The sequence below is a fragment of the Anomalospiza imberbis genome, chromosome 4, assembly GCF_031753505.1.
Source record: "Anomalospiza imberbis isolate Cuckoo-Finch-1a 21T00152 chromosome 4, ASM3175350v1, whole genome shotgun sequence".
NCBI classification, from domain to species: Eukaryota; Metazoa; Chordata; class Aves; order Passeriformes; family Viduidae; genus Anomalospiza; species Anomalospiza imberbis.
The window spans coordinates 16,706,706-16,731,133 of record NC_089684.1 but is presented as its reverse complement, the minus strand read 5'-3'; the positions used below and the strand labels follow the sequence as shown (position 1 = coordinate 16,731,133).

General features: G+C 38.6%; 1 protein-coding gene across 2 annotated transcripts in view; it reads left to right on the top strand.

The window, feature by feature from the left end:
* MND1 (meiotic nuclear divisions 1) overlaps positions 1-15,938 on the top strand; it is a 40,994-nt gene extending 25,056 nt beyond the window's left edge. For both annotated transcript variants that reach the window (XM_068187250.1, XM_068187249.1), the window contains exons 7-8: positions 14,060-14,104; positions 15,754-15,938. In XM_068187250.1, coding sequence (XP_068043351.1) covers positions 14,060-14,104; positions 15,754-15,860 — 152 coding nt within the window. In that variant the 3' untranslated portion in view covers positions 15,861-15,938. The remainder of the gene's footprint in view (positions 1-14,059; positions 14,105-15,753) is intronic.
* Positions 15,939-24,428: the final 8,490 nt, after the last annotated feature.

Genomic DNA, 24,428 nt, shown 5'->3' with positions numbered 1-24,428 from the left:
AGGAAGGAAATGTAATACTTAGTTGCTTCAGTCGTGCCCTTGTCTTTTGTCTGTATGTTGTGGGTTTGGGTTATTTTGTCCAAGTGTGTTGAAGCTCCATGTGAATTTCTGTGATGGAGGGATGAGCATTTAAGGAACTTGTGAGGTTAGCACTGTTGAGCTACCTGTAGGCTTCCCAGGGGAATATGCAGTAGTGTTTCAAAATTAATTTGTCCTTGAACTTAATTTTAAAAGTTTCTCTTTCATTATATGTTTTGTCAGGCGTTGCTACACTGGCAGTGTGCATTCTTGCTGGCAATGTATGAGTGAATAAATGGTGGTGTCAGTTTTGGGGAGTTAATGTCCTTGTCAAAGCTGAATGGAAGTTGACAGGCTTTATGGAAGAGGAAAAAAAAAAAAAGTTGAGGGGCATTTCTTTTGGTTCCAGATTGCAGAAAAGTACAAAGGCAAAAGTAAGAAGCCAGTAATCTCAGGCAATGGAATGCATTCAGCTAGACATAAAAGTTATTGCTGCTGTTTCACAGAAGAAAACCTTATTATAAAAGTTACTCATTCACAAATTTTCTACTTCTGTACAATTTAAATAACAAAACCCTTGGGATTATTTTCAGTTAAATCACCTGAGCAGATTTCTAACTACCTTATTTTAGAGTCACAGATGTCTGTTGCGTTATGTAATCACACTCTTTTTAACAGTGGAATTGTTCAGTAAAATATATTTTGTAATGGGCAGTTGTCACTTTCTACCTTTGGGTTTTCTCTCTTCCTTCTTAATGACTTCAACCTATAAGGAAATCTCCCTGTTGCTCAGTGTAAAACTTCATCCTGTTAATTTCTCGTCCCATATGACAGAGCTGCCTTGATTCTTCTTGCAGTATTTTAGGGCTATATCAAATTGTTGTCTGTTTTCCGTAGCTTCCAAATTTGGTGAATGCTTTGCTGTGTCTTCAAACCAATTGCACAGCAGCAAGGCTCACTGAAATGTGCACGTGCACACACACATATACATAATTTTCAGGGTCAAAACAAAAGTTTGAATGATTCATAGCAAATATCTGAGACTCAGCTAAAAAGTGAACATCTGTCTTTGCTTCCTGAATCTCATGGTGGGAAAGTCAAGCTTGACCATGTAACAAAATATATTATAATGCATATTCACAAGGGAGCAAATGGGAAAACTAATAACTCTGATTTTTGCTGAATTCGCTGTTCAGCTAGTTCACTGTTTTAGTGTCACTAAGAAATGTTTTGCTCTATGTTTTGGCTTAGTTTCCTTGGCTTTTGTATTAGAAGTACATTGCAGTATAAATTTTAATGCCTTCGCAAATTTACAGCATTTGAACACAGAATTTGTGTGTAACAAGTAACTAGAGTAAATAGCAGAAGCAACAAGATTTAGGGACTGACCACTAGAGGAAGCTACGTAATAGTCTGGTCTTGTGGGTATATTCAGATAATTCCATTTTACAGGAACAATATTGTAAAAATATATCTAGAACAGCAAAATATATGAATTTTTTTCTAATGACCTCTGCATTTCAGAAATTTCTCTTTGCCACTTGGTGATGTTGTTTAAGACACATTCTGTGAGTTAGGATTGATTAATAAATTATTTCTCAAAGGCAGTAAAACTGACAAGAATCGTTTGAAGTAAAAAAAGCCAAACAAATAGTGGATTTTATACTTTTCTATTAACCTTGTGATCCTACTTCAGATGGTGCAGGACAAGATCGTTGTTTCTCACCTTTGAGGCATGCCTATGTAGGCTGGAATATATTCTCATGGAGGAGCAGCCGTTGTAGAGAGATTTGTCTCTTATGTGGCATGGCATGCATGTATGCAGAGCTGGAGACGTGATGCTGCTAGATGCTCTAAAGGCTATGGTAGATGACAAAGCCATGGAGAGTGCAAGCTTACAATAGTCCATAATTTATGCAGATTTTCATAAAGTCAACAGAAAAATAAAAAACTCCACCTAACATCAAGATTACCCTGCTGCATATGTTTAATTCTTTTTGCGCACCAGAGAAAGGTGTTAGGGAGCTAATAAAATTTTTTTGTAATTAATTTTATAGAAAATTTTGTCTGGCAGCATAAGTGTATAAATGGTAGGGACTTTCCTCTGAGTTGCTGGTCAGCTTGTAATTGGAAACAACTAAACACTTTCAGTGCTCACTGTAAAATAAACATTTCTAGCATTTCAAACTTCTTGTTCTTTCACTGCAATAAGAGGAATGTTGGTTTATGCTTTATTAAAACAAAGTTGGGCCTTTGCTTTTTTTTAACAATAGCCATGCTTTGTTACTGTGTGCCTTTGGATAGGGCAGCTCTTTCAGAAATAGTTACATACTGACTGCAGTGACTTCTGTGTGGTATGATTGCTAATGTTTATGGGGTCTGGGATCTTGCCTGTCAGCATTCCTTTTTGATTTAGCATGTTTTTAGAATGTCTCGTTACTGATAACTTTTATGTCTTAGGCTTTTACCTTTAAAACAGTGATCTGAACATGTCTAGGCAAACTTGTTTTCTGAAAAATTAGCAAACTACCAGATACAACACATGTAGCAGTTTTGGTGTCAACCTTTTTACTTTAGCTCTCTCTGTTTGTTTTTATCCTGTTAGAAGAGAGACAAGTGGTTCAAATGGACACGGTTTCAGTCTACAGATATCCACATAGTTATTCTTTTGGGTCTCTGAATGTGTGATCTCAGTGGCATCACTGCCAGTACAGTTCAGGGCTAGATAATTTTCTAAAAATAATACCTACATGATTCTGTGAAAATAAATTTGGGTAAAACATCCAGACTTTACATGAATACCATGAAAATATCATGTTATTTATTTATGTTATGTTATTTATGTTATGTTATTTATCATGTTATTTGTTATTTATTTATTATTTATATATACCATTTATTTACATGATTACCATGAAAATACCATGTTATATGTAATATGTACTTGAAAGCGTCTTTTTTTTTCCCTTTTTAGGTCCTTCAAAAATTTCTAATTCTGATTTTTCTAAACAATGAAAATTTTAGCTTGACAAACTGAGGAATTGTCAGGGTATACAGACAGTATGAAAAAATAGTTCTGTATTGTTCAGTTTTTTCATCCATCTTAATATCTGAAGGGTGAATGCTGAAAAGTTAGCATTGATTTAGCTAGTGGATTCTTTGGCGTGCCTAATTTGGGGGTTGTTTTTGGGGGATGGTTTTTTTGTTTGTACACCCTCTTATGTTAAATCAATTTGAAAATATGTTACATATGCAGATGTACTTCATGTTGCAAAAACTTTAGTACCAAGTGTTAGATTCTAGTGGGGATTCTTACTAATGCTGGGAATAGTTCCTGTTCTCAGAAGAGAAAAAGTAGTGAAGAAATGAAATGAAGATCGGACTATCCTGGCTAATGGAGAGACTTTAAAATGAGTTGCATCAGTTTTACTCAAGATGCATCAAAATGCCAATAATTTACAAAGGAGTTTACTGGATTGTTGTTCAAAGATGGACTGTTGTTCAGAAATCGTGTCAGAAAGGTGGTTTAAACTAAAAAGCCTTGTCAGCAATATCAGCTAATGAACTATTAAGTATCTATTTTTAAAAATTTAATGTTTCCACTTGGAAAAGTGGAAGTCTACAAATAATTTTAAGAATGCTCTAGTTGCCACCAAGACCAATAGTGTACAGATGAAGCCTTTAGAGAAAATGGTTTTTTAATCACCTTTAGATGCAGTATGTTCAGTTTGCAATTAGGAGGATATTTCCTAGCTACTGACCATGAAATATGCACCTGGCATCTGAGAGACAAGCTGTGCTTTTTCCAGTTTGTGCAGCAGTGCCGTTAACAAAGGCCTGAAGTTGGAAATTAGTCATTCTGCTGATGTTAGACTTGTGTCTTCACTCACACTTATGTTCATCTTAGTGGGTTAAACTAAGCTTTCTTTGAAGCGAATACAGACACTTACTTAAAAGTACGTAGAAAAATAATAGTTATAAAAGCAAGAACTCCTTTTTTTTAGTTAGTCTCATCTTTCAGAGTATTGTTTATTTAGTATATTCATCTTCAGAGAATCTGGGTGAGAATGTGATAGGAAATAGACAATGGATGTTCATGTATGTAACTTGCAGGCTATCTGCTACTAATCAAAACAAAACTACACAGCTCACACACCCACACTGTTTTTCCTTCTTCATCATGAAGTACCAGAATACATATAGATGTGCATCAGTAACAAAAGGACATGGTTTACTCTATTCAAAAACTACATTAAAAGATAAATCAAACTTATGAAAACTAAACATAACTTAGTTTCTAGGAAAAATGAGGAATAATAAATGTACTTGTATAAACATAATGTACTTGTGTAAACATAGTTTCATACAGTGCTATGAACATACAGTTTCATACAATGCTAAAATTTTAGCTGTTAAATAAAGTTGAGAAAAGGAACAGGGTACTTAGTGAATGGAGTTACAAATGTGTACTTGGATTACTGATCCAATCTTCTTTGGTAATCATAGGAAACTGGATGGAATTGCCAGTTTAAGCAGAGTACCTGCTCCTTTATCTTCAGCCCTTCTATTTTTCTTTTTTTAATCTTGAAAATCAAAGGAGACTTGTTCGCATTTAAGCTATTGAAAAGGCTGGTCCTTGACTAAGGAAACAATTGCTAAGCAGAATCTGACTGTGATTGCCAGAGGCTGTAATGTAGTGGTTTAAGGACCTTCCCTGACAAAAGCAAGTTAAAGAGTTCTCACCTTGGCCATTCATTCCAGTGCTGAAGTTCACCAGTGATAAAAGCAAGTTGTCAGCTCAAGTTAGGAACTGATGGTGTAGATGCCCGTGTCTTGTGATGGACTCTCCCGAGGTCTTTGAAATCTGTCTATCCAGAAAATCTGATGAAATATTTCACTGCCTTCTTCACAAGACTTTCATACAAGTGGTCATTTGTCATGTACCTCACAGAATTGTCTGTTGTGTGGTAGTGTCTCAAAAGAGCACCAGGGATCTTCTGATCAACTAGGAACAGGTGACAAGTATTCATAAGGGCATTTTCATGAACTCTGCAATTAATTGAACTGCTAGAAAATGGATTTGAAAAAACCTGAATGAGGAAGCAACAGGACTACGTAAATAAGTGAGTAGCTTTTGGCACTTAAAAAGAAAGGAAAATATAAGAGCCATGAAGAATAATTAATGAAGGACCACCAGGTCAAACTGGACAACTTAAGAAGTGTCTGTACGTACATACATACCTAAGGCACAAAGCTTGAAGTAAAATGTGGGGCTTTTGGCTGAAGCTGGAAAGCTAAAGTCCAGAAGAGTCATTTGGCTTTCAGCGAAAGGCCTTTATTCTCTGCGTTTCAGAGAATGCCTCTGTGTTTGGTCTTCAGATAAGAGATTACTCTGCAATGAGAAATTGTCCTAAATATTTAGGCTCATGCATACTTGTGTTTTATACCTCAAACGCATTCTAGCCAGACTATTCTTAAGGAGTGTCAACTTAAGCCAACTTGCTTTAAAATGAAGCTGCATTTTAGCTAGTTAAGCAAAAAGCTGTGTTTTGTCAGTGGGGCTTTTCTTGGACACTCAGAAAGAATGCAGTTGGAGGACCAATCTTTAGATAATATATGTAGCAAACACCCTACTTAATTGAATTTGCCACTCTGGGAGGTTACTTTTTCTTTAAATCAAATGAGAACACTCACAAGACATGTTTATGTTAATTTTCTTTATTTTGTTTCTTATTTCTTCTATTGGAATGACAGAAAAAAATTTAAAGTGAGAGGCTCATAAGTGAAGTATGTAGGAATAGCTTTATTGTCTCTGCCAGTAAATCCTTATGGCAAAAGCTGTTGAGCTGCTTGGGAATGGTAGACACTTGATAAAATTTGTGATGTGGAAAATGGCTACTTATGGCTGCATTTATGACACTCTTTTATTTAGGAGTGAATTGGCTTATGGCTACGTTTATGACAGTCTTCTATTTAGGAGTGCTGTGATGAACGCATCTAATCTATAGATCCATTTATATATGAAACAAAAAGGCTTTTGTGGAGTAAGTATTTTGCTTGTCTTCTAGTGTTAGACCTGCTAGGTTAGTTGTAGCACTCATTCAGATTGTTTTGATAAAGTTATGGTGATATTCATAGGAATGTACTGGTCTATATCTTTTCATGACTTTCACATGCAAAATTAGGTCAGGAAGGGTATTGTGGATTTTAGTTCATAGTCTTTACTGCTACATGCAGAACTGTTAAATTGAGGTCTCCCTGGCCTTGCTTAAAAAAATGTGTTGCTAATCTTTTATGTTAAAATATCTCCCATATTTTATGGGATAGTATGTTATGTTTTCCTTATGGGTTTATCTGGGTTATGATTGAATATTCCTAATATAGATACCTTGTTCTGTGCTATTTAACGGAAGATTTTGCAGGGTAGGTTGTATAAGAGCAAGACTAATGTTGGCACATATGACAGTATTTCCAATGGTTTTTCTTCCCTTCTCACTTTAATGTCATATGAGCTAGTTTCACTGAAAAGAGCAGGATATCAGAGAAAAATTCAGAACAGAAAACTAATTTGGAAACACCCAGAACAACAGTTTTTCTCTCTGCCACTGTATGAGATCTTTGTAAATTGAGGGAAATTTGTCTTTGGTGTTTTGACTCAGTTTTGCATGACACTATTTTACAGAAAGTAGGGAAATACAATCCTGATGAAACAGCAGTAGTGTGAAATCTCAAACTACTTTTTATAGTTCGTGAGCAATTCAGTATCAGAAAGGGAGGTGGAATTGATGAAGCTTTGTAATATGGTCTGTCATGTATATGCATCTGCTCAGTGTTTATATTATTGAGCTGGATAATACAATAGAGAATGTTCTTTTGTTACATTTGCAGATGATGACACTAGGAGAGACTGCATGGACAAAAGACAGTGTGATTTCAAAATGATCATGACAAATTGCAAAGATGGTCTAATAAACACTGGAGAGCACTCAGTAGTGGCAAGTGGAAGGGTGTTACCTGTATTCAAGGATATTGTACTACACAAATTATCTGAGGCTGTTGGTTAAGGGAGAAGGATTTGAAAAAAGATGTCAGAGTTATAATAGTTTACAGGTTGAATATAAGAATTTTTATTGTGCCAAGAAAAACTCCCATACTAAGATACAAATTAGATGTATGAGATAATCTTTCTGCTCAAGGCAGAAAGTATGGCACTAAAGGCTTTAGCATGGCTTCAGCTGTAACACAGTGTCAGTGTTGGATATCTTACCTGTTGGGGAAGACCTGCATATAACCCAATTTATTTCAGAGCATTCATATATTCATGTAACTAAGTGCTCAGAGTAGAGCAAAAGGACATTGAGCAATCACATTCTAAGAGACAAAAAAACTTTACAAAAATGGGGCTCAAAAGAAGATGGTTCCTGGTGGGTTTTGCATATCTGTATCTCCTCAAGAAAAGAAAAGGAATAGCCTGTTACTCGGGTTCATGGAGAAGATGGCAAAAAGTAATAGCCTCAAATTGTAGGGCCAGAAAATTGGAAACCTTAAAAACAGGCAGCAAATACCTCAGAAATGGCATAGGTAAAGTTGAACATGCCTTGAGTTGTGGTGACAAAGACCAGAGAACCTCTTGCAATGCCTTCCAGACTCTTCTCTACAACGGCTGTGACACGTGAGGTCATAGCAGATTGCAATCCACATCTGGCCAAAAACCATGGTGCCCTGGGATGTGAAATACAGTTATGAAATACAGTTAAGCAGCTCAGAAGTGTGTAAGTTCCTTTAGCTGTGCTGAAGGTGTGACATTTATTAGTGAATGGAATGGGGAAGGAAGGGTTGTTCAGTACAAGAAAAACAGAGTGGTGTCAGGGAGCCCTGAATTCGCCCTGAATCAAGTTGGTGTGCTTGTTTCTGTTTTGCAAGCTCTTTGCTTCCCTCTGCTCTTTGGATGAAAATTGATGTATTTTAGTTGTGCAACTAAGATTTCAGCGTGGGTTTTCAAGTACAACACCTGAAAGGTAAATGGTCTTTTTCTGTAGATACATGAACACAGTAAACTTAAGTGCAAGAGCATGTCTTGCGTAGAGGAATTTTTTGGTAGCAATTCTGACAAATTCTCTTGGACATTTTCCAAGGAGACCCTGTGTACGGACTGATGAAATTTGACAGTGTGACCTTTTCATGCAGGACAGAGGGAGTTTTTTGCTGATGAGACTTGACACTTTTTTCAAACACACTGACAGAGATTGCAGACCCTTTAAAAGCATATTCTCAGCAATGTGGATCAGCTTCTTAGTGGCTTTACTGTGCATTGCTGCGTCTCACCAGGTAGACAAGACTGGCACTGTGGTAACTATTTGCAGGTTCATTTTCAAGCATATATACACTGATGTTGCAGCAGAAATGCTGATTTAGTTAATTCATATATCTATATTCTTGAGTATTTTTCTATCTCAAATAGCTTATATTGTGTTTTGTGTTTTTCAGAATAGTTGTAGATCAGTAGGTAGCATTCATAACTGTCAGTGCCTTTTCTTGTAGTGCTGAAACTTTATTCAGTGTCTAAAGTAAGTCAATATAAAAAGTTGTGTTGAGTTTGTGATGCCATTTAAATGAGAAATCATATTTACACGTTGACTTGAATTTAGTCATGAATTCTGAAGCATTGTGACCTGTTGATTAATATCATGAGGAAAAGTGTTGTGTAGGAAGGATACTGGAGTCTGGGGGAAGAGTAATGTGTTATTTTGGATTCAAAGGAGTTGACAGAATTCTGATGTGCTATCACTTTTCTACACGACAGCTCTTTATTCTGTTTGTGAGAGGAAATGCCTCTTTGGGAAGCATGAAGGAGGATAAAGATTTCCAGTAGTGTAGGGATATCTGCCTGGTACCGGGTTACAAAACATTCTTTTAAAGCTCTTCTTGCCACATTGCAATTCAGCCTGTTGATAGTGTTGTAGATTACTTATTCTCAAGGATACTTAAATATGGACCTTAAGAAGCCACTTCATCACATCATTGCCATAAATAGTCTCCAATGGCAAGCCACAGGCTCTTGATCAGAGTCTGTGGTGTCAGTTTGTGAATGGACATGTGGGTAGGAATTACTAGGCAATAACCTTTTGTACTTTCTATGGATGACAAGTGTATAATTTCTATGCTCACCTTCTACCCTGGCCTTTGGTGATGGGATCTTTATTTGCATGAGATGTTTTCATTAGTGGAAAAATTTTGGAAACTCTGTCACAGGATGTTATAGAGATGCTGCCCCAGGAGAAGTAGAAAAACAAGTCTGTCACTGTCATGATGACAAGGTAATGTTTCCGGAAAGCAATGGCAACCTATGTGCAGGAGAATGATTATCCACTGCCTTCTGCAGAGACTTATCCAGAGTCATGGGAGGTTCAAGTTCACACACAGTTCCTATGGTAGTTGCTATTTTTCATCTTTGAATTCAGTCTAAATGAATGCATATTTATTACAGGAATTCAAATCCACTTAATGCACTTAATTTACCCTGACCAGTTTCACAAGAGAGATTGGGAATCTTTGGGCTAATAATTCTCCCTGGTCCCTGAGAACAGTTGCAGCTGTTCCCTGTGTTTCATGCAGAGGAATTGTGATCCATGCTGTAAAATTACTCCCTCACCCACATGCTGAAGACTGCAGTTGTATTTTGCATGTATCTGCTAACATCCTACAGGCTGATGGGTGACTCTCCCCTTGGTAAGGTGCTAATTCCCACTGCAGTCAGGGGCCTTTTAAGTGAGGAAGTCCATACAATTTTCTTGTGGCATTAGTTGTGGTAGGTCAAAACTGGCACCAAAGTGTGTAAGCTTTATAAATACAATTAGCTTTTGTTATCCTAGGCAAGTATAGGTTCCTGGACCTAGAAGTCCTTAAAGTTATCCAGAAAATGCCAGAGTAGGATCTAGGAGATCAAAGAAAGGAACAGCTCTTTGTTAACAAATTTCTACTAGTTCAGGTGGTTGTGAGCTGGTTCTGGCCATTTGTTTGTTGTTGTTTTGTTTCTTTTACTATAGCTACTGGAACTATAATATGTTGCCTTTACAGTCTGAATTTGAGTACTGTTCCATGACTGTATCCTTAGTGTTCCCTTAATGATATGTGTGAGACTTAAAAAGGTTTTAGGAAGAACCTAAAGTACATTTGGAAAATGTTTCTGAGGAGATGGTGGTGGTTGTTGCTATCACAATTGATTTTTGCCATGTGGAAGTATTTGAGAATTCTACAGCTTTTGGCCATTCAATTTTGGAATGAAAATAGGATTTTTTTATTTCAACCATCTCCCCCTTCCAGTGAAAAAAGTGAGAGAATCTGGGGGAAGAAGAAAGAGGAGGTTGTAGTTCCGCAATATGCTGAGAAAGACTGTAGGGGCTTCCTGAGTCAGATCAGAAACATTGTGGCCTTACAGTGACTTGAGTCAATATATAATGCCTACTGAGATTTGTTAGAAACACTGCTGTGCTGACATTCTGTGCTGCTGGCCTTGACTCCTCACCAGGTGCTTCCCATTTGCTTTAGAAGCTTCTTGGTGCACCTCTGACAGCTGCCACATGCCCTTTTGTCAACTCTGTCTCCTGGCCTGCTCCAAAATACCTACAGGTCACTGGTAGAATGCCACTTACCTGCATTGAAAAGCATGTTTCCAACCCACCCTCATTTTCTTTTTAGACATTCACTGTGGCTGGACCTTCCTTTCCATACCTTTACTTTCCACTGTGGGGATAGAGGGGATTGTCCCTGTGATAAGGACAATCACAGATGCTTGGGATAGTGGTTCAGCTCCCAGAATCTGGGCTTTTTGAGTTCTCTGCAGTTCTCCAGAGATACTTGAGGTTGAGGGGGAAAAAAAACTTTAATGAGGACTGGTCAAAATAACTCTCTGTCCTGTAGCCTTTCACTGTTTTGGGCATATTTCCAACTGTGTTTTGCTGACATAGCAGACCAGCATTTTGAGTCTTGCTGCTCCTGGGCCTTGCATTGCTGTACATACAGTGGTTGCTTTTGTTCAGTTTTGGAGACAAAAAATGCAAGCTTCCATTTTCTTTCTTAGAAAATGCCAAATGTGCCTGAAATTAGTCAGCAGAGGATACAGGTATGTGCCTCAGCCAAATAAATTACTTGTGTCCTGCAGACATGGGAGTGGGAAAGTCTATTGATTCATTGTCACATAGGTGAAATAAATATGTAATGTCCAGAACAAATGGTTCCAGACAGCAATCACATACATTGTCAGCCTATATGCAGATGTATAGATACAGACTGTAACTAGAGCCTAATGATAATGAGAACATCTGGAAGCATCTGGAAAATGTTGCCTCCGCTGTTGCTCACCTCTACTGCATATTTGGCCTTTCATTGTCTTGTGCAGATTCAGTACTGGAGCACTATTTAGTAGCTGCCAAAAATCAAGTTCAGTTAGAGCAGCTGTAGTGAGCAGGAGGATCAGAAGGACTCCAGCCAAGCTGGGGACTCCGTGGTTGTGATGGTTTTGGCAATTAGCCAGTTGCTCTTAGTGCTGTGTTTGAGTTTCTCCTTTTTACAGCTTCACACAGTTGGTGTCCTGATCCTGCTTTGGAGTCTGCATTTTTGAGTTCCCATGCTATTGCTATCTTTAGATCTTCAGCTTTCTTTTCAGTGCAGTCTGAAAACCAACCTGGCTGTGTGATTCCCTGGAGCTAGAGAACAGGCAGTCAGAAGTAGCATGACTTTGAGTTAGCTACACCCATACATAAAGTAGTTGTGTCTGGGGGTTGTCTGCTTTACTATTCCTGCTTTCCCTTATCCTCTGTGCATGTATACATACAGATGATGCAACCAATGAAAGTCCCAACAAGCAACTATAAAAGAGTTCCAGAAAGCAATGAAGGTGCAGGTTTCTTCATTTCTGTCAGTTCTTGTGATGGATTTGGAGGTCTCTGGAAGGTTCTGGCCATGATGCAGATGGTGCTGGTGTCTTCAGGAGATGCAGATCCATAAGTATCAAAGCCTGTCTCTTGTTCCTCTTCCAGGCATGGCATTGGTTTCAGCACACACAAGATCATGCAGTGGAATCATAGGCAAGATTTAAGACTGATCCCAAGGGACTTAAACCTTGCCTTCAGATAGCTAAATATTCACCTGTAGCCATGAAACACTGGGGATTATATGTCTGTCTGTCTGTGTGTATTTCCCCATTATAGTTTCCTGCTCTCACTACCATGTTTTCATTTCTAGCCACAACTTGGTTATAGGCAGTGACTGCCATTCTAACTTGTTGTCCAGCCTATGTCTGTCGTCACCTCAGTCTTTTCTTTGACAGAGGTGTGAAGTCACATTTTCAGAGCGCATGGTCACGTATGTATATTTTACCGCACGTGAGCAGTGTTTGCAGGGTGTCAGGACACCATACTGCCACTGTTGTGGTGGTCAGCTGCTTCCAGGAAAGCTGAGCTTTCTGCTGAGACCTTGCAGGTGCTGTGGAATAGGTTGGCTCACCCACCACCAGGATGTTGTCACCTCACAACTCTGGATCCATGGAGTTTAATGCCATTCCAGTTTCTTCCACTTCATTTCAGACTTCATTACTTGGAGTCAAATACAGCTGTCAAATTTTACAGTAGAATTTTAGAAAAATGCTGAGGAAAGTGTCATGGGTCACACACACAAAGTCTTGATGAGTGGAAACTCTTACTCTGCAGACTTGCTTTAAGTAGGGTTAAGTTAGGTACTGTCCCAAATGCCATTAGCTGCAAGTTTGTTGTCAGTGCTGCCAGTTGTGGAACTGACCAAGTGGGGATGGCAACAAGCACTCAACAAAGAAAATAAAAAATATCTCTCTCAGGCTAGGAACAACTTGAATTTCTGATGCATGCAAGCAAGCAAAAATACCATTTTCTCTCCCACTCATTTTTTGCTCATCTTTTTTGCTTTTCTTCGTGCTGTGCTCAGACTTTCTAATTGTAGGCCAATTTTAGAAACTGTATTGGTTTTCAAATAGTATATTACTCCAATGTAAATATTTTTCATATCAGTTACAGGAGCATTAAGGTTGGAATAATGAGTACTTCCCTTCCTATGTGCTAGCAGATGCTTTTTCCACATAATTTGATTTTGCTTAAAGTTTAATGTGTATAACAATGGGTACCTGATCATGTATTCGTATCTCAGTACCCTGGAGACAAGTTTCATGCTGACCATTCAAATGAGTATTATCATGCAAGTACTAACAAGACTGACTGGGAATAACTAAGTTACATGTAGGCGTGAGAGCCAGAATGATTCTGCTAAATTCCCACGTTACAGCCTAACTGGCTTGATTCAATTCAGTACTTACTTTAGTGGGAGCAAGGTGATCTAAGAGGAATTATTCTTGATTGTTTTGCCTTGTGGAAACAGTACAAAACCTCCTTGTAGTAATGGTAATTTACTATTATGTGATTAGTTCTGGAATGGCATTAAGGGACATAAGCCAAGTTTAATAGCCAGAAACATTTTTTTGTCTTAATTTCATTGAGGGAGTTCTCAAAGCCATGGAGGCATTCCAGAGCTATATGATAAACTTTTGGATTCATATGATAGACTGCTGCCTTGTCATTTTCCTTATCTATATAGAGTCATGCATACCCTTGTGATGGTTTACTTATGTATAGAGAGAGGATTATGAAATATTTTCCATCTCTGTTGCCTCTGGTATCTTCAGGCCATGTATCTAGTTCCCATCTTGGTGAAGACAGTTAAGCCCCTAGGCAAGCCAAACTGGGGTTATTTTATTTTAAAATACACTTTAAAAACTTATAGTTGTTCATATGGTGTCTTTTATGCTCTCTGCTCCTCTTTTTCTTTAACTTAGCTTTGTGCTTGCTGGAATCTTAAAAGTGTAAAACAAGTGTTTGGAAGCAGTATAATAACTTCCTTACATTGTGTGGTTCCATAAAAATGACATCAAAAAAATTTAGTCTCTGTGCCTTGAAACTATGTTACGATTTTACTGTGATGTATGTTTTATTGTTGTTGGTGTTTTTCTCTGTTTCAGGCCAAACAAACCAAGTGGCCAAGGAGGCAGCCAACAGATGGACTGGTGTGTATTGCAGTGACACAGCTTCATACTAGAGCAGTTTCAGTAAAAGACCTACTCAGTGTTAAGAACTTTAAATTTGATTAGGATTTGACATAGGATAGTCCTCACTTACAAAAACATAGAGAAATATATTTTACTTATAAAGCTATTATGATTCAACAAAAAGAATATGTCTTCTCACTTTAGTTACTGAATATACTTCATATGCCATAACAGACTTGTCCTTCTGGTGCTGTCTTGTACACTGTGTTAAATCCTACAACTCGTTTCCTTGGATGTGTTAAAATCTCTTAAGATGAGGAAAGCAATAGAGGTTGGAAATGGTCAAGGCCAGATATTCAAAGAGTGTAATTCTATTCTGAATGTTCATTTCTTTCTAAAGAGTAGAATGTTTTGTGGAATCTTTTTGCTGCTACCATGTGATGGATGCTGATACAAAGTAGGTATTTCTCAAACTAATTGATCAGTTTTGACAGGTAAAATGATGCATAGTTTTAAGGAATGTTACTGTGATGACATTCATGTGGAAGTTTAACTCAATTTTCTGTTGTTGCTTAGCTTTGCTGTATTCATTCCCATTTTGCAAAGCAAACAACTTGTATGTCCTTATGGTTTTTAAAAATCATTTAGACTACTGTTTATAATATTTGTCTAGAGTAGATCTCCTACTGATGGACTGCTTGCTATCACTGGTTGTGCCAAGTGCAGCAGGATATCATTGTCTTAGTCTTTGGACTATTATTTTATATCTGGGTTGTTTACTGCATATGGGGAAATAAAATTATGTATTCTGGGAGTTGTCAGGGCTTTCTGCCGTTGGTGACAGGCTGTTCGCAAGGCCTCGAATGAGGTAAAGGAACTGTGCCTCAGCCTGTAGAAAGTACTTTGCTTTTTAATTAGACAATTTCGTTATATGCTGCAGCATATTTTTCTTTTGAAGAGACAGTTTTAAAACCAAATGTGTGATGGTTAAAGAAAAGAAAACTATCTCTAAGCTGTGCAGAGACAGGGAACGCTTCCTCTCCTAAGGAATGCTGCGATTTATGGGTGTTAAAAATGACATAATGAGTTTCAGTAAATGCTGCAGTGAAAACCATGTTAAATTGAACAAAATGTATATGTTAAAGTAATGTGATGCTAAAAGAGAAGTGCTGACTAAAATAAAGCTTCTTGAATGTCTTTTTTTTAACTTTCAAAAAATACAGTGTCTGAAGAAACACTGTAAGGACTAGAAAGGACCTTACAATAAATTTAAATCAAATTTTTATAGCTGTAGACAGTCACATAGTAGGTGTCTAGTTGAAGAAGGACTTATAAAATACTTATTAGGCATATTCACACTTACCTCATCACTATAGCAGGCTTACACTGTAATTGTAGCTTTCAGTCTCCCTGTAAAAGATGAGCAAAAAAAGATAAAGATAACAAATTTTTATTCAGTGCTAAGTAAATTATTTCCTCTTTTTTGGAGGTTATTAACAAAAGCCTCATATTTTCTGTTCTAAATCTACTTGATAATGACGTTCCCCACGATGTACCTTTTTCATTACACAAAGAGACACTGCGAATGGAAGGATTTTGTTGTAGCCAAGACTTTAATTCATGCTTTTCTAAATACTCAACATGAATGTTTTTCATTCTGTTTACAGATAACATCTTTTCAATAAAGTCCTGGGCCAAGCGTAAATTTGGATTTGAAGAGAGCAGAATAGATAAAGGTTTTGGAATCCCAGAAGATTTGGATTATATTGATTAGTGTACAGTTGATGGCTGACACAGTTGTACATAGTTTATTCTATATTCATAGCTGCTATTAAAATGTGAATCCTCTCCACAGGTGACCATCCTTCAATTTGCTGGTTTTCTTAATGTTAATAAAGTACTAAAAATATTTTTTACTGTGTTTTTTTCTTGTACTCTTTAGATAGTAAATCTCTTGGTTTCTTCTGTGAGACAGACTTAGCATGGACAGAGGTTATAGGGAATAATTACTACAAAGTCTTGAGACTGGATTTAACTCTTCCTTTGCTTAACTGGGAGTAATAAGTACTAAGAGCTAGAAGCTCCAGGGATTTATGTTTAAACATGTTGAAGGCTTTGGAATGGGAATAACTGGGAACAGTATGGAGTAGGATGAATTTTTCCCTCATCTCACCAATGAAATAGAAAAGAGGCATAATCCATTAATGGAAAACAGTGAGGCAGTAAGGAGGTGAGTAGAAAGGCTGACGTCTGGTTTCGGGTAATTTTTTTATTGTGTTGCTAGAACTGCTTGTAAGTTTAGTGACAAAATTATATTTGTTGTTGGAAAATACTAGTTCAACGGAGCTGAATCTGTTCCAGAAAATATATTGGATTTGACACTGAGAAAGGTGATCTGGTCAAGAGTGTGTCTGCATAGAAGGGGGAGCAAAGAGCACCAATCCCTTCACACCACTGTGCACCAAGATTTAGGATGTCTATCTGGAATGTGAGAGACTGAATTCAATTTACTGTTAAAAACTGAGCATTTTTGGGTTTATGCACATTTTTCAATTTCAGGTTAAAAGCGCAGCCAGCCAAAATAATAACGGATTATAAGCACCTCATTTTTTTGGTGAAGTTTCTGAAAGCACCTCACTTTGTATCAGCTTCAGGTTTCTAGTTCTGATCAGAGCATGGCTGCAGCAAGAGAGGTAGACAGTGGAGACTCGTGTTCACCTTCCATAGCTTTGGATTGCAAGATGGCATTTCTGCTGTACAGCTCTGGAGGATTTAAGCTTTACCTTTAGGAGGCAGGTGGGCCTGCTGCAAGCTGTCACTGAAAAGTGTCTGTCCACCTTTTATGTAACATTTGATGAGAGAGCATTGCTGAAAATGTGGCATTTATCTGGAAATGTGCCCAGAAATCTGTCTCCTGTGACCTTTCAATTAAAAAGTTTCCTAGCAGTTCAAGCTAGTTCAAGCAAAAGTTCCTAGCAGTTAAAATCCAAGGATTTCAGGTATGCCCCTGGCTATTGCCATCTCATGTCTATGAAGACAGCAAAGTTACTGGGAAAATAACAGGTGGAAGATTTCCTCTCATAGAGATAGCATAGCAAGCTATCCATTGCCTAAGGAAAATGTATGGGATGCCTGGCACATAAGAAGATATCATTATGCTTAAAATTGCAATGGAGATGTTTCCTTTTATGTGTTTGGAAGGACTTTATTCCTAATTTGTGCAATGCTGAACATTGAGTACAGCTGCTGACTGGTAAAGGCGTAAGGGAAGTAGGTAGTGCTGAGCTGAGTGCAGTGTGGGAGTGTTCCTGAGCAGGCCTGGATTTTGCCCCAGGAAGGGGGTCCTGTGCAGCAAAGCTCCCTGTGGTGCCAAGCCAAACTACTGATGCACTTGTAGCTTGGGTGGTTGGGTTGCTCTCAAATTTTGTGCTGTGAAACTGTAAAGAGGCACATTTTTTTGGTTCTTTTTAGGAGATTTCTCTCAAGTGAGTATTTTTTTTTGGTTTTGCTAAATGCTTGGAGTGATTATTCTGTGCCACCTAACAGGTGTGAGAAGCTCCTTGGCACATGTGTGTTCAAGAGCGCATAACTGCCATACAGTAAAGATGATGATGACGTCTCAAAAGGCTTGTTTGTATGAAGGAGCATTGAGCGCATTAACTTACTCATGTTTTTTGCCTGTTAGAATCACTTTCATGTGGCTGACCTTCTACTTGTCAAGGAGCCTCAGGTAATTTATGGTCCGTTGCAGCTTGTGCACCAAGACTTCCTCTGGTACCTGTGGGGATGAGGGTTTCTTACTGACTTTACTGCTTTGGCTCCTTTCCAAATTCAAGAGGGAAACGAATATGACCAGCTATGTAAGTTTAGCTGCAATATTGTGGCTTCCTGTCTGTAGGGTAGAGGCATTGTGGACTGTAGTAAAACCTTTAAATTTAATAAATACCATCTAAATAACTGTACTTGAGGTAGATTTGCCTAGAGATAATACAGTTAGCCAGAATGAGCTGGCTTTAAAAATGTCAAACACAGCCATTATGCTTTGGACACAAAACTTAGGTGGTTTGATTGCAGGGAATTTCTAGCAATGTAATTTTCTCTAGATTTTTGAGTTTGTTTTACAGGTGCAGAACAGACGTAGACATGCCATAGCAGTTTATTTTCTGTTCTGTCTCCTTAGTGTTGGTTAGCAAACCTGGAGGGAGATTATGTCCGCTTCTCTAAGGACACAATTTTAGAACAGTCAGAACAGAAATTTCTCAGCTGAAGAGAAGAACGGAAGAGGTGATACGTTACCAGAAATTGATTCTTACTCCTCTAGTGGAATAGATTTATTTTGTTCTACCTCTTCGTTATTCTGGATTTTTAGCAGAGGTGGATTTCAACAGGACAAGCCAAGCCAGATCCTTTCTGAGAGAAAAAGAGACAATTTGTGTATCTTGTATATTCCAAGATACTTTGAGCCTGCTGCATCTGTTCACTTTTGGAAGCTTCTTAAAAAGATATACAGCAGACTGTTAAATCCCACAATATGGAACCACGTAGGATTGTGTGGTTTGAGACGTGTGTTCACTTCTGTTTTTAGGAGAAGCTGGGACTTTCATCTGCTGAGTTAAAAGTCAGTAACAGTTAAAATTATTTTCTTTCTGAGAATTTTTTGCTATTAGCCTATAGCAAAAATGAAAACACTCAAGCTGATTTTTTGTCCCAAGTTGTATTTTCAGAGTTTTCATGAGATAGAATCAGAGATATTTCTAAAGAATCTAGCAAGAAAACAATGGAGTTTAAGTGCTTACTTCTACTGTTATTCTTGTGGTTACGTCACAGCTATTTTATGTATATGTCTTCCTCTTTTCTCTTTCTTGTGCCCTATAGGGTTTTTTGCCCATGTAAGGTAAATGTTTTCAACTGTTATAGCTAAGTCAGAAGGTCAAGCCCTTGCTACAATTCAGGTTTATAATTAAAGCAGTTACTAGTGCAATGGGTGAAAATCAGACCTGTTTTTAGTAGAGTCTGTAGCTCTGAACAGTACCGGGTCCAGCTTTTCAAAATCTCATGAGAGTTTATCTTTACAGTGCTAGGCTGAGGTGTTGGATAGGCCTGCTCTTTGGGACTGATGTTGGTTGGCCACTGTGAAGTAAGATAAATGCAGGAGAAAATATTTATGTCTACCTGATCTACTAGGAAACCTTACTTAAAGAAAGGTGCTGATTGTATCTGCCCTGAAACATCCCATTCTTCTTTGTCTTATATCTTGCCAGTCACGTGCTCTATACAACACCAAGCATCAGGTCTAAGACTCTCTTTATGGTACTTGTAGAGTGTTAAATGTTAGCAGTCACAAAAGTTTAGGTTTTGACACAAATCAGTTGCTAAACTGTTCATTAATGCATCATGTAAAGTGTCATGGCTGTTTGGGGGTGTATTAAAAGGGAAAATCTGGGCTCTGACACAAATGGCACAGTGATGCTGTAATCACGTGACAGAGGTGGAACTGAAACTTCTTGGGAGAATGAGGGGAAAAGAAACCCAGTTTGTGATGGTGACTAAGAACTTCAATGCAAGAGCTCCTTAGAGAGTCCTTCCGTCACCCAGGCATGTTTCCACCAGTCAGGTGATCTGGTTGGTGCTTATCTTCACCTTGTTTCTTTTAGAGGTAAGGTTTGTATGATCATATATTTCTGTCATTTATCTTCTCCCTTTCCCTCCCACTGTTCTTAAATTACCCAGTGATTTCAGCTAAGTTTACTCTGAGGGGCCCTGTACAAACTCACAATTTATCTCTTCTGTTTGGCTGCCTGCCTGGTAAATACAGGCTTTCCCTTTCCCACCTACCACTTCTGGGACCTGAGAAGGGGTAGAACATGCTGGGGGTGGGAGAAGGAAGGAAAGATATCAAAGATGGTGATGGAATATTATGTGAGGGTCTGGTAGCATTGCTGGGCCTGAGATGGGATGGTGTGTGCATCCTTTCAATGGGAAGGAACAGGTGACTTCAACAAGTGAAGTCCTCGACTAATCCTCGGTGTCACACCTGTGACTGGGTTCTTCCATGATGGCAGCAGGTAACTGCCAGCTAGACACAGTTCCTGTGTAAATATTAATGTTCCTAAGGAGTCTGCCTCCGCAACAAGGATAGCCTTTCTCTTCAGCTTCTTTTTCTCCTTGTCCCGTTGGTGTTTTCCACCCCTCCACTGTCATTTCCCTTTTAGATCTGCTTGTGGCAACCACGTAGGCTGAACAAGCGAAGCGCTGCAGTCTGTACAGATGGTTGTCTGTCTTACTCCTCTTCCTGCTGACACTGCTGTCAGCACACACCTTCCAGTGCACAGGCATACGGGAAGGGAAGCATCTCTCTCTCTGTGTTAGACTTGTCTCTTTAAACTGTATGCACAGAAGGTTGCATGTCAAGAAGACCAGGGAGCAGAAGGATCTGTGAACACCACCACAAGCACCACTGAACTTCTCAATGTCACTTCAGACTCATTTATAACGCCTCACAAGTGAATGAACAGTTTTTATGCTATGTGGTGGTCGCACCTAACCTAGTTAGAAAAATTTTCCTTACAAAAAAATGTTCCTGCTGAAGTGTTTATAAGGAACAGTTTTTAAGCAAAACCTGTTGGGCAATTTTACGTTTCCAGTATTTGACGAAAACCCAAGTTATTCTGAGAAAGGATGAGCCTTTCCATATGAAAAACTTAATTTTAAAATATACTCCACCCTTTTGTTTCAAAAAACCTTACTGGTCTGGCAGCCAGTGCTAAAGTAAATCCTGTAACTGGTCCAAGGGGCACATTTTTCCAGGTGAGATTACTAACTTCTGCTGTGCTGCTGCTGCTGAAGCAGCAAAAGAAAAAGCTGTTTAAAATTATGACTTCTAGAGAAAGCCAGTGATGGAAGAGGTTGTGTTTGAGTTGAAAAAGGCCTGAGTTACCATCTGCATACTGAAGCTGTGTCTTACAGGGATCCCACTCTACCTGGACACCTTTGATCATGTCACCTTCCTTCAGGCTGCACCTCATTGGCATTCTGGAGATGGGATTTTTATGTTAAGATGCAGAAAAAAAAATTCTCATTTTTTGCAGTCTATAGTGAGAAAAATGATCATGTTTTCTTTCTTTCCCTTCCTGCTAAGAAAAAAAAGGAGAGTAAAAAAGTCAATCACATGCTTTCCTGTATCATCATTACTAGCTATGCAAAATAATGCCTCTGGCTGATCCTAGCATTCTGGAGGATTTTAGAAGGCCTGGATGATGTGTTCCATTTTTGGTGTAACTACCATCCAGAGGTTCAGCAAATAAGTAATTTTTTTTTCAAACAAAGCATTGGACAAAGCAGCTTCAAATCCATCTTTGTAATCCGTCAACCTTTTCTGGTACTTTCAAGCTGTTTATAGAAGCTACCTTAGATTGGAGGTGATAAAAATGAAAACAGATTCACAATCAAAACTTCAAAATTTAAAATGTTGTGTTCAAAATTGGATATCACATTGTTGAAGATTTTTGTTCAACAAAAAAATCTAGGAGCCCTTTCCTTGTCATAAACTGTTTAAATCATTAGAAGATTGTACAAACCTAAGAGAACCATGCATGTCTGAGTAGGAAATATGTCTTCAGTCACAGGGTAAGGTGTCTTATATAAGGTGTCTTACACTTCACAGGTATGATCTAAAATCTGCATTTTGGGGTTGTGTGTTTTCATGTTTATTCTTTCTTCAATGCTTATACTGGAACTAAGAGAATTTTCTGTTACATTGCCTTTACTGCTATGCAAATTTGATTGATAACTGGATAGGAACATGGGGAAATGAAAAAAGGAAATTTAATGTCAAATTTTTTGGTTCTTTTTAGACTTTTCCCTTGTCAGTCTTGAGCCAACAGAGTGGGCATCGTCTGACCTCTGGTTTGAATTAACTTCCCAAATCACAACACCATAATGAAAAGTTTTGATTCCTGACTTGATTTTCTATACCAACTCCCCAACTGCATCATTCAGCTTTTGATAGGGAGCAGATAGAAGAAAAAACAATCGCAATGAGTTTTTGCAAAGGTTTTTTGGCTTTTTACTGTTATTGCCTAGCATGTCTCTATCCTAGAATAGGGCCAGAGGGGGGAGGGTTCACTGCTTAAAAAGCACAAGATCTATGCTTAGATCCACCTTTGATGGCATTTCCCCTCTCTGCCCTTCTAGAACAGCTTTATTTTTGACAAATTTACCCTAACAAATGCTGATCTTGGCAAGTGAGTGGTGAATAGTCATACTCTAATATAGGTGCTTTTGCGTAATAAACTAGTATGCAATAGTGGAAGCAATAATTTACAATTAAATTTAAAAAAAAAATTCTGAGGACCAGGCTTGCAGGTGTATTATGGAGTTACTGAAAGAAACCCTTTGGTGTCAAGCTGTCTACTTTATCATGTAATTTTTTTCAAGGTAATGTATTTCAGAGGCTTTTGTTTCATACACCATGCCAGTGCTAATTGCACAGTTCTGTCACCTCTTGTACGAACAGCAGCAGTGATAGTGGGACACGTGGTCTTAGCTTTTACCAAAATTAAAGAAGTTTTGCCAAGAAGCCAGCAGAGAATGATTCTGCTCAGAAGGTTCTGTCCTCTTGAAAAAGAAACATTGCTGCATTGAAGTCCTGACAGCTTGCTTGATTTCTGAGTACTTCAAAAAACATCTAGATCTGATTAAGTGAATGTATTTTCTCATCAAGCTTGGGGTTTGCCTCTTGTCTTTGCTCCACCTGACAGGTGTCATCTTATCTTGGGCTTGAGCCGTTAGAGGCTAGCCCGAGACTTGGGGCAGCGAGGTTGTTCTCCAGTGCTGCGGGTGGCTGTGAGCAGAGATACTGCTCCTTGGCTGCTTGTGTGCACAGAACAGCCTCCTATCTGGAAGCTGGAAAGATTTTGATAGCCTTGCATGAAAAATATTTGTGGCAGTGCCAGTAGAACCTTATTCCCTTTATTTTAGAGCTCCTGTTCATTTATGTCTTTTTTCAAGTCTGTGGCCAGCCTCCCATCCCTCAGCCTCCATAGTGCAAGGAGAAGCAATAAAAGTAAAATATAAAGTAAATGCAAAGCAAACCAAAGACTGAAGATGAGTGGGAGAAAAAAGCCTCATGACTTCTACTCTGAAGTCAACATTTTAACAAGAGAGAGAGCCTTCTCCCTGCCCTACCTTGGGTAGCAGGCATTTCTGAGTTTGCTCGGTCTGTGTGGCAGCTGCAGGAATAAGCAAAACTGGTGACTGTAAAGGCACCAGAAGTGCTGCCCTCCTAGATTCAGCCAGTTCCGTGTGCCCTTGAATTTGACAACTGAATTTTCAGTTTGTTCCTTCATAGTAGAACTGAATGACAGAAGAAAGTGCCAGCCTGCATGAATTAACTTGAAAGGAGGCGCTCACCTGTCTCTGGTTTTCGTATGCTGAGAGATGTGGTGCTACTCAGCCTGGCTAAACCTGGGAGAAGCTTTTGAGCCCCATATTCATGGCTATGAAGGTCATCAAAGTACAGCAATTGGAAGCTGTGACTCTTACATTTAGCCCTGCCATTCCATGCCACTTTAAAATGTGTCGTGTTAGTTCTGTGGGTCATCAGGTCAGGTTATCCGTTCCGTTAGGGGTATGGGATGCTGATGGTTCGCCATCCTTTAAAATAAGCTCTGTACCATAAATGCTTTCTTGTTATTCTCAAAATTGGTTTCCATGGTAACTCGGTCGCTGGAACAATCTTTCTGTTGATGAAAAGGAGGAAAATAATTTCCTTTTTAGGCATCCTCTGCTCAGTAAAATTCCCTTTTTGCTTGAACCCTGTTTTGCCTCTAGGGAATTGGGATTCTTATCTCCATTCACCTCCACCAAGTGTGCTCAAGGTTTCACCCCTACAATTTCCTTCTTCCACTCCTTTCTGCCTCTCGAGTTGAAATCATTACTTTTTGCGTCAGAGATAAAAATCTGTGACATTTGTGCTCCAGAATTCCTTGACATGTAGCTTCTATCTTAACCTTTTGGCCAAAGCTTCTTGAGTTGCACCTGATTTTTATGAAAGCAGAATAACTTGGCTGGAGTGCTCTCTGCAGCAGGTGTGGGAGGCTGTGTTATGCAGGATGCTGTGGGATAGCGAGCTTCTCACCTTTCCCTTTTTATTGCTGACTTGTTTTCACAGCTCGGCCTCAGGATGCCTTTCAGCCAGAGCACTGGATGCCAAGGCACAGCCCAGTGATCTGTGCTATAGTGTGGAGCTTCTCTTGAGGAAAACCTGTGATCAGAGATCAGTCACACAGAGACTGCAAACAAGTCTTGAACTCTACATGTGTTGTCATGTCTTGCTGCAGAA